Source organism: Hemitrygon akajei, chromosome 21, assembly GCF_048418815.1.
Source record: "Hemitrygon akajei chromosome 21, sHemAka1.3, whole genome shotgun sequence".
NCBI classification, from domain to species: domain Eukaryota; kingdom Metazoa; phylum Chordata; class Chondrichthyes; order Myliobatiformes; family Dasyatidae; genus Hemitrygon; species Hemitrygon akajei.
In genome coordinates this window covers 32,432,846-32,450,017 of record NC_133144.1, presented here as the reverse complement: position 1 = coordinate 32,450,017, position 17,172 = coordinate 32,432,846, and the positions used below count along the sequence as shown (strand labels likewise).

At 45.4% G+C, this 17,172-nt stretch overlaps 2 protein-coding genes across 4 annotated transcripts in view; both read left to right on the top strand.

The window, feature by feature from the left end:
- The window catches only part of LOC140714474 (fatty acid-binding protein, intestinal-like), a 559,271-nt gene that overhangs the window by 426,383 nt on the left and 115,716 nt on the right, over positions 1 to 17,172 (top strand). The window lies entirely within an intron of this gene.
- The window catches only part of pik3ap1 (phosphoinositide-3-kinase adaptor protein 1), a 147,112-nt gene that overhangs the window by 56,689 nt on the left and 73,251 nt on the right, over positions 1 to 17,172 (top strand). For all 3 annotated transcript variants that reach the window (XM_073025105.1, XM_073025107.1, XM_073025104.1), the window contains exons 3-5: positions 8,542 to 8,705; positions 12,965 to 13,109; positions 14,425 to 14,567. In XM_073025105.1, coding sequence (XP_072881206.1) covers positions 8,542 to 8,705; positions 12,965 to 13,109; positions 14,425 to 14,567 — 452 coding nt within the window. The remainder of the gene's footprint in view (positions 1 to 8,541; positions 8,706 to 12,964; positions 13,110 to 14,424; positions 14,568 to 17,172) is intronic.

Genomic DNA, 17,172 nt, shown 5'->3' with positions numbered 1-17,172 from the left:
ACCTCACATAATTCCACATTTTATTCCATCTACCCACTTCTCAACTGCTCATTTTAACTGGACCGTGCCTCATGTGTCAGTGCCTGCCTCTGCTTTTAGGCTGGAAGATGATTCAGTAGATTATATCTGGCACCCGTACAATGGTCTCAGCAAAGTGAATGGAGGAGTAAGTTTCTGGGAGGATTGCAAATAAAGTTTTTTTTTTCTCTTTCAAATTTTGAATGCGTATATTTATTCTGAACATTTAAAAAAAACATTTTGTGTTGGCTGTAATGCTTTTAGTATTTTATTTTCAATGAGCAAGAATTGTTTTTAAGGTCAAAGATGTTCAGTTGTTATAGCAGTTGATAAGGATGGTGAGCCCGAAGTCAGGGCCTCACTGGCTGTCAAGACCATTGTGAGTGGGTTAGATAGTATTTTGGCATTAGGTGGATATAGCAGATATTGATTCAAACAAGAACTAATCTTCAGTTCTTACTGTAAATGTAAACAAGTTCAGGACGCTTGCAACTAGTTTTTATTGTAAATTGTGAGCAGTTAATTGAAGTTAAACTGGCCTACAGACTAAGATAGCATATGCAACTGTCAAACATTAAGACAACGGGGTTGTGTCAATTGACTTGCATCAAAGCAGACAACATGGCTAATTTATTTGCACCATTCTGACTGAGTTCAAGCTGGTAGGCCAGACAGATGTTGTCACTTAGCTATCAAACGTGGTCACAGATATAGGCAATCAATAGTTTTTGTGAGCTTGTGGCGACCCATTTTCTGCGCAGGCGAACCGGCTCACAAATAGCCAGCGAGCGGGGAGAGACTTTGGTAATGCACCTCTGATGTCATTTCCGCCCGGAGAGGGCGGGCACTAGGGATTAAATGCCAGCGCCGCGAAGTTTGAATAAACTAGTCTCGAAATGACTTACCGACTGCGTGTCGTCTCAAGCTCTGTACGTAGTACATCGCTACATAGGTGACCCCGACGGTCCAAACGGGATTTGGACCAAAGATGACCGACTCTTCATCTGTTCATGCAGTTTCGCTGAAACTGCTGACTTTCTGGACGCTGCGACCACGCGTGTGGTTTAGCCAAGCAGAAGCCCAGTTCCAGATTTGGCAGATATCTTCTGATTCCACTCGTTACTATCACGTGGTGAGTGCCCTTGACCAGGAGACGGCCGCCCAGGTTGCGGATTTCATACAGTATTCCCCGGAAGAAGGCAAATATGAAGCATTCAAAGCGCTGCTCATTGGGACCTTTGGCCTCTCGTGGCGTGAGCGGGGTGCCTGCCTGCTTCACCTGGACGATTTGGGAGACAGACTGCCGTCAGCATTGATGAACGAGATGCTGGCCCTAGCTGACGAACACAAGCCCTGCCTCATGTTCGAGCAAGCGTTCCTAGAGCAACTGCCCAAGGACATACATCTGCTGCTGGCCGACACAGATTTCAGCGACACCTGGAAGGTGGCGGCCCGGGCAGATGTGCTGTGGAAAGCCAAGAGGGAGAGCGTGGCATCCGTCGGTCAGATTACCAGGCCACGCGCCCAACAGCGGACCAGACCAAGCCCGGAAGGGGGGCACACACAACACAGAGGCAGGAGTGAGGAGGCCAGTGAACAGTGGTGTCTCGACCACCAGCGGTGGGGCACAAAAGCCCGCTGTTGTCGTCCGCCCTACAAGGGCCAGCTGCCGCTAATGACTATGGCGGCTGGCCACCAGGACAGCCTCTTGTACGTCTGGGACAAACAGTCGGGACGCCGCTTCTTGGTCAACACCGGAGCAGAAATCAGCGTCTTGCCCCCGACGGAGTACGACACCCGCAACAGGAAGCCAGGACCCAAACTGAGGGCCGCAAACGGCAGCACGATACGGACCTACGGCACCCGCACAGTGCAGCTGCAGTTCGGCGCCAGCCGGTTCACGTGGGACTTCACACTGGCTGCGGTGGCCCAACCAATCCTGGGGGTGGACTTCTTGCGAGCTTACAGCCTGCTGGTCAACTTGCAAGGGAAAAGACTGGTACATGCCGAGACTTTCCAGACGTTCTCCCTGGGTGAAGCCAAGTTGACAGCCCCACACCTGCACTCCATCACACTGTTGGACAACGAATTCACCAGAATCCTGGTGGACTTTCCATCGATTCTGGCACTGCAGTTCACGGCAGCCATGCCCAGACACGGAGTACAGCACCACATCCCAACCCAGGGACCACCCCTCCATGCCCACGCACGAAGGCTCCCACCGGAAAAGCTCTGCCTGACAAAGGAAGAGTTCAAGAGGATGGAGGAATTGGGGATCGTACAGAGGTCCGACAGCCCATGGGCCTCCCCCCTGCACATGGTGCCCAAAGCAGCTGGGGGTTGGAGACCATGCGGCGACTACCACAGACTGAATGAGGCTACAACTCCAGACCGCTACCCCGTGCCGCACATACAGGACTTTGCAGCAAACCTGCACGGGGCAAGAATATTTTCCAAAGTAGACCTCGTCCGGGGATACCATCAAATTCTGGTGCACCCTGAAAACATCCCCAAAACAGCACTCATCACCCCGTTCGGCCTGTTCGAGTTCCTCCGAATGCCGTTCGGCCTGAAGAATGCCGCACAGACGATCCAGCGGCTAATGGATGCGGTGGGACGCGACCTGGACTTTGCGTTCATCAATTTGTACGACATCCTTATAGCCAGCAGTAGTCGCCAGGAGCATCTGTCCCATCTCCGCCAGCTCTACTCCCACCTGAGTGATTTCAGCCTCACGATCAACCCGACCAAATGCCAGTTTCGTCTCAATACCATCGACTTCCTGGGCCACAGGATTACCAAAGACGGGGCAACACCTCTGCCCGCCAAGGTAGACGCGATCCGCCACTTTGCCCAGCCCAACACGGTCAAAGGCCTGCAGGAGTTCGTTGGTATGGTGAACTTCTACCACCGTTTCCTCCCCTCAGCAGCCCATATCATGCGCCCTTTATACACCCTGATGTCGGGTAAAGGCAAGGACATTACTTGGGACGAGGAGGCTGCGGCCGCTTTAGTTAAAGCCAAGGAAGCCTTGGCAGATGCTGCGATGCTGGTGCACCCCAGAACGGATGTTCCGACCGCATTCACGGTGGACGCATCTGACACAGCAGTCGGTGGGGTGCTGGAGCAGCTCATCAAGGGGCGTTGGCAACCCTTGGCGTTCTTCAGCAAGCACCTACGACCACCCGAACTCAAATACAGTGCTTTCAACCGGGAGCTGTTGGCACTGTATCTGGCAATCCAGCATTTCAGGTACTTCTTTGTGTAGTCAAACACAGCCCTGACAACATTAATTTTGGGTGTCTCACTCTAAGTTGTCAAATTTTTTTTTAGAATATTTGTATTAATTTGTTTCTCCCAAAGGTGTTAGGACATTCAGAGGTGTCTTCTCAATTACAGTGTGTTTCCTCTATGTATCTCAAAGGAACCATTTGTCAAACCAAGGTATTGAAGGAAGCAATGTTATTGGAACTATTGAATTGTACTGTATTAGCTACTGTCACCTTTGATCTTAAGGATATAAAAATGTGATGTACTTCTGGATTTGGGAGACTCTACTAAAGTACCTCCAGAATGATTGTGAAGAATAAATACTACTGTATCACAAGATTCAGTGCCTCTCCGGAGACTTTGTTCAAATATCACAATAATTGGAGGGCTGTCTGTGCTGAAATGCATTGTGCTGGGCTGGGCCACGCAGATTATCTATCCTGGACCATGAAGTAAAGGTCACTCCAGTGGAACACAATGCACCAACTCAAGTTCATTTGGAACTGACATATATTAAATCTCTGATCTTTCGGAGATGGCTCTATGACAACCAACTAAAGGGGTTTCAGCAGATGTAATTCGTGGTGGTGAAATTCTTGTGTAAATGGGTTATTTGCAAATTTCTTCAAGTTAAAAGCAGCCACACCTCTGGTCTTGTAGTTAGTCTGAAGCTCTTTAGGGAATTCTGTGAGTGTGTGGTATATGCAGGTGAGTGTACAGATTATTTTCTAGTGCAGTCGTAAATCTTACTTCCCCTTTTTGGGAAACTTTATGACGTTGATATTGGATAATATTATTGAAACCTTGGTCTGGTTTGTTTCTTGTTAGTTACTCAGAAATGAGGGCAAATATAACAACAACATGGGAATGAGCTGAAAATGCAGATAGCAATACAGGACAAAAGCAAAATGTCATACAAGTATAAATCTTCATTGAACTATGTTTTCTCTTCATGTTTCTCAAGCAGTTCATGACCAAAATAATTTAATTTAATTTCAGCTTTAAAATTTGTATCTAATTTAGCGTCAGTTTGAAAGTGTTATTATCTTTCAGCATCTCTATAGGTGTGTTAAGATTGTCTTCTCAACCCAGACGGCCCAAATAGCAGAAATAGATCTTATTTACTTCTGAATACCATTCAATATCTTGAAAACATCATTAAACTCATCCCTAACTCCTCGCTCTGTGTTTCTGCAATTTCTCTTTGAAATTAAACCCTTGAAGGCTTGGTGTTATGTGGAGAACCCTCATTTTGCCTCACTCGCTCCAGGCTAATTGGTGCAATGAACCCACTAATTTGCAGTGGCTAGTTCCGCACATTGAGCTCCAGGCCAGGTCTAACCTTGGTTTTGGATAGTTTTAGCAAAGCTATCAGCGTTTTGTACTCCATTCCTCCCAGTGTAATTATCTATATTCCATGATACTTTCTGGTTAATTACTGCATTTCTAGATGACATTTTAATCTTGACCTCCAGTGCTGTCTCCCATGGACTTGTTCCTGTTCTCCCTGGGTTTCAAGGGTTTCCCCGGGGTGCTCTGGTTTCCTCCCACATCCCAAAGCCATGCGGGTTGGTCAGTTAATTGACTACTTAATCGTTCCTGGTGTGTAGGAAAGTGGTGTAAATGCTGGAAAAACAGGAAGAGGAAAAGCAAGCCCTAGCCGGCCGGCTCTCCCGACCATTCTGCTCTCCAATGGACATTAAATCGGACTACATCTGTGGCAACGATATACTCGGCGGGAGTACAGGAACGGACGGAATCCCGGGCGCCGCCATTCGGCTGATTATTTATGTAACAGATTTTCCCCCAAGCCATCAGACTACCAACCTACTGACCTCTGCTGTGCCTATTGTCTTGTTTATTATTTATTGTGATGCCTGCACTGTTCTGTGTATTTTATGCGGTCCTGGGTAGATCTGTAGTCCAGTGTAGTTTTTGTGTTGGTTTACATAGTTCAGTGTATTTTTTGTACTGTTCATGTTTCATGTAGCACCATGGTCCTGAAAAACTTTGTCTCATTTTTACTGTGTACTGTACCAGCAGTTATGGTCAAAACAACAATAAAAAGCGACTTGACTTGATAATAAATATAGATGCATAAGATAGTTTATAGACATCGATTGAATGTATGTGGCACTAGGCACAGGGGAGTCTGTAGAGGTAATGATAGTGGGTGGGGCTGCTGATTAGACTTATTGCTGTTCAGTCTGGTGGTCCTGCCATGGAGGCTGTGTAGCCTCCTTCCTGTTGGGAGTGGGACAAGCAGTTCCTTGGCAGGGTGGGTGAGATCCTTTATGATGTTACAGTCAACTTTATGTATATACAGTATGTCTTTGATGGCGGGTAGGCACTGGGCAGTTTTAACCACCCGTTGTAGAGCCTCACTGTCTGCCATAGTGCAGTTTGCATACCATGTGGTGATGCTCCCTGCTGCACACATGCCGAACGATGTGAGTATGGATGTGCATTGTCCAGCTCTCTTCTGCCTCCTCGGAAAGCAGAGGCATTGGTGAGCTTTCCTGACCATGTAGAACGTGTTCTGAGACCTTGAGAGTTTGTGCGAGATGGGCACTCCCAGACGTTTGAGAGTTTGTGCGAGATGGGCACTCCCAGACATTTGAGAGTTTGTGCGAGATGGGCACTCCCAGACGTTTGAGAGTTTGTGCGAGATGGGCACTCCCAGACGAAGGGCTACTTCTGCATCTATTGTTTGAGAGTTTGTGCGAGATGGGCACTCCCAGATGTTTGAGAGTTTGTGTGAGATGGGCACTCCCAGACGAAGGGCTACTTCTGCACCTATTGTTTGAGAGTTTGTGCGAGATGGGCACTCCCAGATGAAGGGCTACTTCTGCACCTATTGTTTGAGAGTTTGTGCGAGATGGGCACTCCCAGACGTTTGAGAGTTTGTGCGAGATGGGCACTCCCAGACGTTTGAGAGTTTGTGCGAGATGGGCACTCCCAGACGTTTGAGAGTTTGTGTGAGATGGGCACTCCCAGACGTTTGAGAGTTTGTGCGAGATGGGCACTCCCAGACGTTTGAGAGTTTGTGCGAGATGGGCACTCCCAGACGTTTGAGAGTTTGTGCGAGATGGGCACTCCCAGACGTTTGAGAGTTTGTGCGAGATGGGCACTCCCAGATGAAGGGCTACTTCTGCACCTATTGTTTGAGAGTTTGTGCGAGATGGGCACTCCCAGACGTTTGAGAGTTTGTGTGAGATGGGCACTCCCAGACGAAGGGCTACTTCTGCACCTATTGTTTGAGAGTTTGTGCGAGATGGGCACTCCCAGACGAAGGGCTACTTCTGCACCTATTGTTTGAGAGTTTGTGCGAGGTGGGCACTCCCAGACGTTTGAGAGTTTGTGTGAGATGGGCACTCCCAGACGAAGGGCTACTTCTGCACCTATTGTTTGAGAGTTTGTGCGAGATGGGCACTCCCAGATGTTTGAGAGTTTGTGTGAGATGGGCACTCCCAGACGGAGGGCTACTTCTGCACCTATTGTTTGAGTGTTTGTGCGAGATGGGCACTCCCAGACGTTTGAGAGTTTGTGTGAGATGGGCACTCCCAGACGAAGGGCTACTTCTGCACCTATTGTTTGAGAGTTTGTGCGAGATGGGCACTCCCAGACGTTCGAAGCAGCTCCCAGCTTCCACTGCCGTGCCGCCGAAGTAAAGAGGAATGTGTGTGCTGCGAGTTCTCTTGAAGCTGATCACCATCTTCTTTGTCTTGTTGATACTAAGCCCTAACTCAGAAAGACCCTCACCACCCTGTCCCCCCCAGCTGCTTGCCCCCTCCACGCCCCAGTAAGATGCCATCCAATCTCATGTCTCTGGTTTCAGGCACGTGCAAAGCTGTTTAAAAAAATGCACGTCATTCTGGAACTATTTGTAATGACTGGAAAATGAAAAGTAGAAAACTTCTGTCTTGTAGATTCGCTTATTGCAAAAATGGGGAACTGCCACCGCAAACAGATTCTGAAAGTGTATTCGGGTTTATTTAACTTTAACGACTCACAAGTGAAGACCACTTACGATCTCCTGATGCACGTTATGCTGATTCGAGTATACTGTTACCTCTATTTACAAAGACAGACCTGATAATCAGGTGGAAGGACATTTATCCTGCTTATTACTGAAAATCAAGGAAACTGCTGGGTGTCTGAATTAAGAGCTGGCAAAGCTGAAAACATTCAGGTCAGGCAGCGTCTGTGTGGGAGAAACAGAGATATTGTTTCAGGTAGATATGACCTTTGAATCAGAAATGAGAAAGTGGGAAATTGAAAGTGGGAAATGAGCTGCCAGATGAAGTGGTAAATGCGGCCTCACTTTTAACGTTTAAGGAAAACTTGGACAGATACATGGATGAGAGGTGTATGGAGGGATGTGGTCCAGGTTTAGGTCAGTGGGACTAGGCAGAAAAATGGTTCGGCACAGTCAAGAAGGGTCGAAGAGCCTGTTTCTGTGCTGTAATGTTCAATGGTTCTATGGATGTACTTTAACTTTCAAGGAGGAAAGAAGAGGGGAACAAGAACTTGTCTGATGGGAATGTCTGGGCATTATAAATACTGTCGGTGTCATCTGAGAGAGGGTGACGAATGCTTGTTCATCTGAACTGATCTGTTGGCAGGAATGTGAACAGAGTATACTAAAGTAACCGATACCACAGACACGTAAACGCTGTGATCTGGCAAGAGAAAACGGGATAGTGAAAGAATTCAGCCGGTCGGGCAGCATCTGTGGAGCTCCACAATCAGAGTGATAGAACTCTGTGATGTAGAACGCTGCAGTTACTGGAATAACTTGAATTGATTATTCAGATATATATTGATATCAAAAATTGAAACATATGAAATGAGGGAGAGCTGGAATGTTGGAAGTACTCAGCATCGGTGGAGAAACAAACAAGGTGAATACTTCGGATCACCTACCGTCAGGACTAGACTGTTCTGACACAAACAGCGAAGGCTGGTTATCTGATGAAATAGTCAAATTCAACATTGAGTCCTAAAGCAGTAAGATGGGCAGAGGAAGGTGATGTGCTGTTTCTCAGGCAGACTTTGGGCTTCACTGGAATCGTGTGGGAGGTCGAAGTGTGAATTTTATTTGCATGTGGGTTGATTTACAGTCAGTTTACCATTTTGATGTGGACATTGAGCAGAGAGACAAAGTTATTGTCGTGGATGTCTTCGTCATTTGTTGCAATGGTTGTGCCAATTTCTAAAGCAAATTAACACGTGGACTTTTTATCTTCCCAGGCAACAGTAGAGACTCTGGCCTTGATACAACTGAATCAGAAGGAGATTATAAATGCGAAGTACAGAGGAATTTGGCAAAATCGACAGAGGCTTCACATTTGTCATCTACTGCAGAGCATCTTGAAAACATGGTGAAGGTTTTACCAGAGAGGATCCAGTGTGGGGTAGGTCACTGAGGGGCACACGTTGACAGTCTCAGCCGAGGGAGAACACTACCGGCTGCTCACCTGGAGCAACTGGGCACAGTAGGAATCTGCACACACCATGAACCAGAAAGCAGAAGCTCACAGAAGGAGGAGGGGTGTGATGGCAGAAGATGGATGAGGAGGAGGAGTGAGGTTTTGGAGAGTTAATGAAAGGAAGAAGAGATTGAGAAAAGAATGATGGTGGCGGACGAACAGAGGGGTGGTGGAGGGGGAAGGAACAAGTGAGGGAATAGGTGAGGAAGAGGAACTGAATGTTGAGGGTGAAGAGGAGTGCGGCTGAGGAGAAGTGAAGTTAAGGAGTGAGTAACGAGGGTACAGAGGTGGTGGGGAAGTGATTGAGCAGGAGTTACAGTGAGCGGATCATTGGGGTGCTGTGAAACTGAGGAGGCTGTGGGTGACGGAGGGTGAAGAAAGGAATTGGGAGGTGCAGCAGGGGTGGTGTACAAGTTTGTGGGTTTGTCTGGGTGATACGAGTTTGACTAACACTCTCCTGAGTTGAAAGAATGAGTTGAAAAGAAGTGATATAATTGAACCTTGCTAGTCAGAGTAGAAATAGGAGGATATTTCAGATGAATACGTGGCTTGAAAAATGGTGCAAGGGGGAGGGATTCAAATTTCTGGGGCATTAGAACCAGTTCTGGGGGAGGTGGGACCAGTGTAAACAGGACGGTCTGCACCTGGGCTAGACTGGAACCAATGTCCTAGGGAGAGCGTTTGCTACTGCTGTTCAGGAGGCTTTAAACTAATGTGGCAGGGGGATGGGAACAAGTGCAGAGAGACAGAGGGGTGTAAAATGAAGGTAGAAGCAAAAAGTAGTAAGGTGAAAAGTAAAAGTGGCAGGCAGGCAAATCCAGGGCAAAAAGCAAAAAGAGCCACTTTTCAACATAATTGTATAAGGGCTAAGAGTGTTGTAAAAACAAGCCTGAAGGCTTTGTGTGTCAATGCGAGGAGCATTCGTAACAAGGTGGATGAATTGAATGTGCAGATAGTTATTAATGAATATGATATAGTTGGGATCACAGAGACATGGCTCCAGGGTGACCAAGGATGGGAGCTCAACATCCAGGGATATTCAATATTCAGGAGGGATAGACAGGAAAGAAAAGGAGGTGGGGTAGCATTGCTGGTTAGAGAGGAGATTAACGCAATAGAAAGGAAGGACATTAGCCTGGAGGATGTGGAATCGATATGGGTAGAGCTGCATAACACTAGGGGGCAGAAAATGCTGGTGGCAGTTGTGTACAGGCCACCTAACGGTAGTAGTGAGGTTGGGGATGGCATTAAACAGGAAATTAGAAATGCGTGCAATAAAGGAACAGTAGTTATAATGGGTGACTTCAATCTACATATAGATTAGGTGAACCAAATTGGTAAGGGTGCTGAGGAAGAGGATTTCTTGGAATGTATGCGGGATGGTTTTCTGAACCAACATGTCGAGGAACCAACTAGAGAGCAGGCCATTCTAGATTGGGTATTGAGCAATCAGGAAGGGTTAGTTAACAATCTTGTCGTGCGAGGCCCCTTGGGTAAGAGTGACCATAATATGGTGGAATTCTACATTAAGATGGAGAGTGACATAGTTAATTCAGAAACAAGGGTTCTGAACTTAAAGAAGGGTAACTTTGAAGGTATGAGACGTGAATTAGCTAAGATAGACTGGCAAATGATACTTAAAGGGTTGACGGTGGATATGCAATGGCAAGCATTTAAAGATTGCATGGATGAACTACAACAATTGTTCATCCCAGTTTGGCAAAAGAATAAACCAGGGAAGGTAGTGCACCCGTGACTGACAAGGGAAATTAGGGATAGTATCAAGTCCAAAGAAGAAACATATAAATTAGCAAAAAAAAGTGGCACACCTGAGGACTGGGAGAAATTCAGAGACCAGCAGAGGAGGACAAAGGGCTTAATTAGGAAAGGGAAAAAAGGATTATGAGAGAAAGTTGGCAGGGAACATAAAAACTGACTGTAAAAGCTTTTATAGATACGTGAAAAGAAAAAGATTGGTCAGGACAAATGTAGGTCCTTTACAGTCAGAAACAGGTGAATTGATCATAGGAAACAAAGACATGGCAGACAAATTGAATAACTACTTTGGTTCTGTCTTCACTAAGGAGGACATAAATAATCTTCCGGAAATAGTAAGGGACCGAGGGTCTAGTGAGATGGAGGAACTGAGGGAAATACATGTTAGTAGGGAAGTGGTGTTAGGTAAATTGAAGGGATTAAAGGCAGATAAATCCCCAGGGCCAGATGGTCTGCATCCCAGAGTGCTTAAGGAAGTAGCCCAAGAAATAGTGGATGCATTAGTGATAATTTTTCAAAACTCCTTAGATTCTGGATTAGTTCCTGAGGATTGGAGGGTGGCTAATGTAACCCACTTTTTAAAAAAGGGGGGAGAGAGAAACCGAGGAATTATAGACCGGTTAGTCTGACATCGGTGGTGGGGAAAATGCTAGAGTCGGTTATCAAAGATGTGATAACAGCACATTTGGAAAGAGGTGAAATCATCGGACAAAGTCAGCATAGATTTGTGAAAGGAAAATCATGTCTGACGAAACTTATAGAATTTTTTGAAGATGTAACTAGTGTAGTGGATAGGGGAGAGCCAGTGGATGTGGTATATTTTGATTTTCAAAAGGCTTTTGACAAGGTCCCACACAGGAGATTAGTGTGCAAACTTAAAGCACACGGTATTGGGAGTATGGTATTGATGTGGATAGAGAATTGGTTGGCAGACAGGAAGCAAAGAGTGGGAGTAAACGGAACCTTTTCAGAATGGCAGGCAGTGACTAGTGGGGTACCGCAAGGCTCAGTGCTGGGACCCCAGTTGTTTACAATATATATTAATGATTTAGACGAGGGAATTAAATGCAGCATCTCCAAGTTTGTGGATGACACGAAGCTGGGCGGCAGTGTTAGCTGTGAGGAGGATGCTAAGAGGATGCAGGGTGACTTGGATAGGTTAGGTGAGTGGGCAAGTTCATGGCAGATGCAATTTAATGTGGATAAATGTGAGGTTATCCACTTTGGTTGCAAGAATAGGAAAACAGATTATTATCTGAACGGTGGCCGATTAGGAAAAGGGGAGATGCAACGAGACCTGGGTGTCATTGTACACCAGTCATTGAAGGTGGGCATGTAGGTACAGATTAGTAGGTACAAAAGGCAAATGGTATGTTGGCATTCATAGCAAAAGGATTTGAGTACAGGAGCAGGGAGGTTCTACTGCAGTTGTACAAGGCCTTGGTGGGACCGCACCTAGAATATTGTGTGCAGTTTTGGTCCCCTAATCTGAAGAAAGACATTCTTGCCATAGAGGGAGTACAGAGAAGGTTCACCAGATTGATTCCTGGGATGGCAGGACTTTCATATGAAGAAAGACTGGATCGACTAGGCTTATACTCACTGGAATTTAGAAGATTGAGGAGGGATCTTATTGAAACGTATAAAATTCTAAAGGGATTGGACAGGCTAGATGCAGGAAGATTGTTTCCGATGTTGGGGAAGTCCAGAATGAGGGGTCACAGTTTAAGGATAAAGGGGAAGCCTTTTAGGACCGAGATGAGGAAAAACTTCTTCACACAGAGAGTGGTGAATCTGTGGAATTCTCTGCCACAGGAAACAGTTGAGGCCGGTTCATTGGCTATATTTAAGAGGAAGTTAGATATGGCCCTTGTGGCTAAAGGAATCAGGGGGTATGGAGAGAAAGCAGGTACAGGGTTCTGAGTTGGATGATCAGCCATGATCATACTGAATGGCGGTGCAGGCTCGAAGGGCCGAATGGCCTACTCCTGCACCTATTTTCTATGTTTCTATGTAACCTTGAAATAATCTCATGGGTTTTGACAGGGTGGGTGTCAGCAGGAATAATATTTCCCCTGGCTGGAGTCAGGGCTCAGTCAGATGGTAATGAATCTGGAATTCTGTGGAAGTACAGTCAGTAATTCTGTTCAAATCAGTGGTAGATTTTTAGATGTGAAAAGAATTGAGGAGTTTAGAATGCGAGAGAAAGGAAGGCTAAGATAAAGGATGAGCAATGGTTTCACTGACTTAAGGGCCATTTTATTTGTTCTTATGTAAAGTGTAACTGGGTATTCTGCCTCATAAAATAACTGGGGCCACACATTCTAATTGTCCTCAGCAAAGAGAGCAACATTTTGGAAATTCATTGTCAAGGTCATGATGTCCATAATGTTATGCTTAATTTTCAGGTGCCTCAGCCGGTTTTTGTTATTCTAAAGGTTAAACTGGATAGCAAAGTAAAAAATGAAATGGACTTTACGATGGATAATAAGATGTCAGTCCGAGTCCCTGCATTATTTGTTAACGAGTACACCCTGACAGCAAATGCACCAGGTACGGATCAGGTTTGGGAGCAAGAGCCCAAAAATGGCCAAGTGTGGTTTGAGCTTATGGTCGCATTCGGTTTTATTTCTCATCTTGAAGACAGTAATTTGCACAATTCCTCCTTCACCTCTTGATGCATTATTACTGACAGGAATAAAGCCAAAACCTTCATACACAAGTGTATCACCACTACAGCAGCAGAAATATCTGCAACACATTTTCAATAAATCTTGAACTTGTGCTGGCTATTGTTAACATCTCTTTTCTGAATCTTGTTTTCTGTTATTTAACATGAGGAGTATAAGCCTGAAAATAAATGAAGTAAGGCCTGTGGTTTATGTGGGCCCTGACGGTAACATGAAATACCCAGCAGATGTGGGCTCAGGTCCTTTGTGGGACTGTTTTCAGTAAATTATTCATGATGGAGGAGATTGTTATAGATCTGTAGAGCACTGCAGAACAGAAACACGCATCGCAGCCCACCACTTCCCAGCTGATCATTGTACCAGCCTACGCACGAGCAGCATGTTAGAAAAAAAATTCTGAAATTTAGTCTTTAGTAAATTGTTACAAATGCAGGAACTTCAACTTCTCACAGCCACCATCTCGCACAACAGAAGAATGTTCGCTGTGAGGAGATTTGTGTAGCTAGCTTTCCCTTGCTCGTCCACTAACTGACTCTCATAAGTTAGGGATGTTAAACAAAGACGCCTTGATTTTGTTCTCTGGTTCATTGGCTTCCCATCATCTCACAGGAGCCAAAAGGTTCATCCATGTGGGTCCAGTGCCCTGTTTGTTCACTCCCTCAGATTATACACCATCTGGATCTTAATTTGGTTTTTGGGCCCCAGTGATATCTAGTGTGTCGACTGTATTCTGTGTGATACATTACGATTTACATCTGTCACTAGATTCTGTGCTGCCATTATTGTTGCCTTAGTTATCAGAGGTACTTAGATAAATAGTTATTGAAGTCCTTGCTTCATTCACTCATGATCTTGGTCTTGTACCTGAAGATACTTCAACACATTGTTCCTGAGGTAACATTTTTAAACATTTAGTGACTTACCACAACATACAAACCCCTCATCCCCAAAATAATTTCCAAAAATATAAGGTGGAATTATACCTTTAAGATTCGAGATTGTTAAATATACTTTTCTGTACACAAGAGTAGAGAAGAACAACGTATTTGTTACATCAAGCAACATTTCAACAAACTCTAAAATAACTATTGCACCGTAAAATGGTTTGTTAAAATGAGTAGCATTCCTATGCACTGGTCTTTCTTTATAGAAATGTAACTTCTCTTAATGTTGGACAGATATGTCACCTGGATTGGTTTCACTCACTGTTTACTCTGGAGATTTGAAAATATGTTCAGCATCTTTAATCTACTACACTGACATGGAAGAAATTGAGAATCTCTTGAACAATGCCATCAACCCGGTGGAATTCATGTGCCAGGTAAGCAGTTCAATGTTTGCAGTGGATTTAAACTAGCCAAATATGGCCACAAACATCTGAGAACAATATTTGTTAGCTGATGGGCAAAGTTAAATACTGAAATAATAGACAGTTAGAGCAGAAGGTTAAGGGAAGATTTGAGAGAGAAGTTCAAAGCCATAAAGGGGGAGGATGTTCTCTGAAGCATGACTAGGGGTAAACAACTGTTCCCCAGACTATTACCAGGAGTGACACAGCAGTTTCCCACTCTGTGACCAGGAGGGACCCAGCCATTCCCTGGACTGTGACTGAGAGTGAAATCTGTTCCCTGGACCATGACCGGAAGTGACCCGGCCATTCCCTGGACCAGGACTGGGAGTGACCTGGCCATTTCTAAGACCGTGACTATCCATTCCCCAGACCGTGACTTGGCCATTGCTCTGACCATGGTAGAGAGTAATCTGGTGCTTCCCTGTGACATTACTAGCTCACCCTCAGTGACATCTATTCCATTAATGAATTTAGTATCAGTTTGCAGAGTGACATTTCTGAAAATTGAAAGCAGTGCCTGTAACCTCATTGTACATGCTCTCGGATTGCTATTGGTTCCTTGTCTTCTCAGTCATTGGTCCCCGAATGCTAGTGTTTTTGATCCTAGTTTTCCAAGCTTCTGTTGTGTTGCTTGTGTAGATGTTAAGTATAAGGTGGCTGGTGCAACGCACAGTTTGCAGTGTTTATGTACACGTAGCCTTGTCATGTCTGACACAGACAACCTCACTGAGATCAATGCAGCTGGCACAGACAAAGATATAACATCAGTTGTCAAAGTTCTCTCTGATGTTCAGATTTGGGCAGGAAGTCAACGATCCAGTTGCAAAGGGAGTAGTGGGTGGTGACTTTCAAATCCATTCTGATCTAAACATGCACAAAAGAGTTAAGCTTGTTGGGAAAGGATGTGCTGTTGCCAGAGATGCTGCCTGATTTGCTTTGTAACCTGTTGTAAAGCCCTGCCACAACAGATAACTGGTTTGACACTCAATTTTGGACTGGTATTGTCTCTTGGTATCACTGAGAGTTTTAGGAAGGTTGTAACTCGAATTTCCTTTGAAGGTCAGGGTTACTTGATCTGAATGTTGCAGATCTAGTAGGGAGTGGATCTCCTAGTTCATCCATGATTTCTAGTTTGAGAACTCCTGTCTTGTCCTCTTTGGTGCACAGTCCTTGACACAGTTGCTGATGAAGTCCATGATAGTGGTGACATAAAGGCTGGCTGCAGTGTCTTTGAACATGGACCAATCGACCAGCTCCAAGTTTCTTCATTTCCTCAGACCAGCACTGGACGACTCTCCGTATCAGGTGCTCATGTTTCTCCTTCCGTTTGTGTGCAGGAGAAGGAGCACAGCCTGTCATCTGATGTAACAAAGTGCGTGACGGAGTGGTGGTTGTAGCTAAGTAATTTGTATAGCAATGGTCCAGAACCACTGGTGGGACAGGAGATGTGCTGGCAGTATTTTGGTGACATGCTTGAAGTTGGCCTGTTTGATGTCACCAGAAATGATAAAAAGATCTCGGTATCCTGTTCCAAGGCTGTTGACCATGGAGTAGGGTTCATTGAGTGCAGGCTTGACATCTGCCTGAGGCGACATGTAGGCTACTGTCAGAATAGCTGACGTGAACTCCCGTAGCAGGTAATACAAGTGGCATTTCACTGTTAAACATTCCAAGCCAGGTGAGCAAGGATAGGCCAGGGTCATCATACCTGGGAGCCATGAGATGTTGTTTGAGAAGCATACCCCTCCACCTCTAACTTTGCTCGAAGTTTAGAGAGTTATGGGCCAAACATGGGCATATGGGAGCAGCTTGGTGGGTGGCATGGATAAGATGGGCCAAAGGGATTGCTTCCATGCTATGTTAATTGATGATTCTATAATTCATCATCTAACCTGTGCTGTCACTACCAAGGGAGTGCTTCATCGCTCATACAGTGCTGTGCACATATATATATATAAACACACACACATATATAAGACTTTTGCACAAAGCTGTGGTAATTTTATGTATTGCCAGTATTCCTGCAAAAAAGAACCCCACAAATTTCATGAGTGATGATAAACCTGATTCTGATCCTTTTGTGGACTTAAGAGTGGGAAGGGGGCAGAGGGTTATGGTTGGGAAAGGAGAGTGGAGGGAGTGGGTAGCACTGGAGAGACATTCTGTAATGATTAATTAATTACTGTTTGGAATCAAATGACCTAGTCTGGTGTCTAGGGGCTGGGTGTATCTGCACCCATGCCCCTAACACCCCTGGCACTCCTTCTCTGCCACCTGTCCCACACCCCTCCCGTTGTGCTCCACCCTCGCCATTCCCAATATACTTTGCTCCTGCCAGATTTGCAAACTCACTCTCCACTCCACGTTGACAAGTACAGTACTGTGCAATAACGTTAGGCACCCTAGCTCTATATACTGTATGTTCCTAAGAACTCTGCACAGTACTGTACATTGAGATAATTACTCTGGCTTAGAAATTAGGCTGCCTTACACTATTTAACATGATCAAAAATTCAATTGTGATAGTTTTCAGCTTCTATAAACCACTGGAACTTCTGTTGTTTTCTGCATCAGG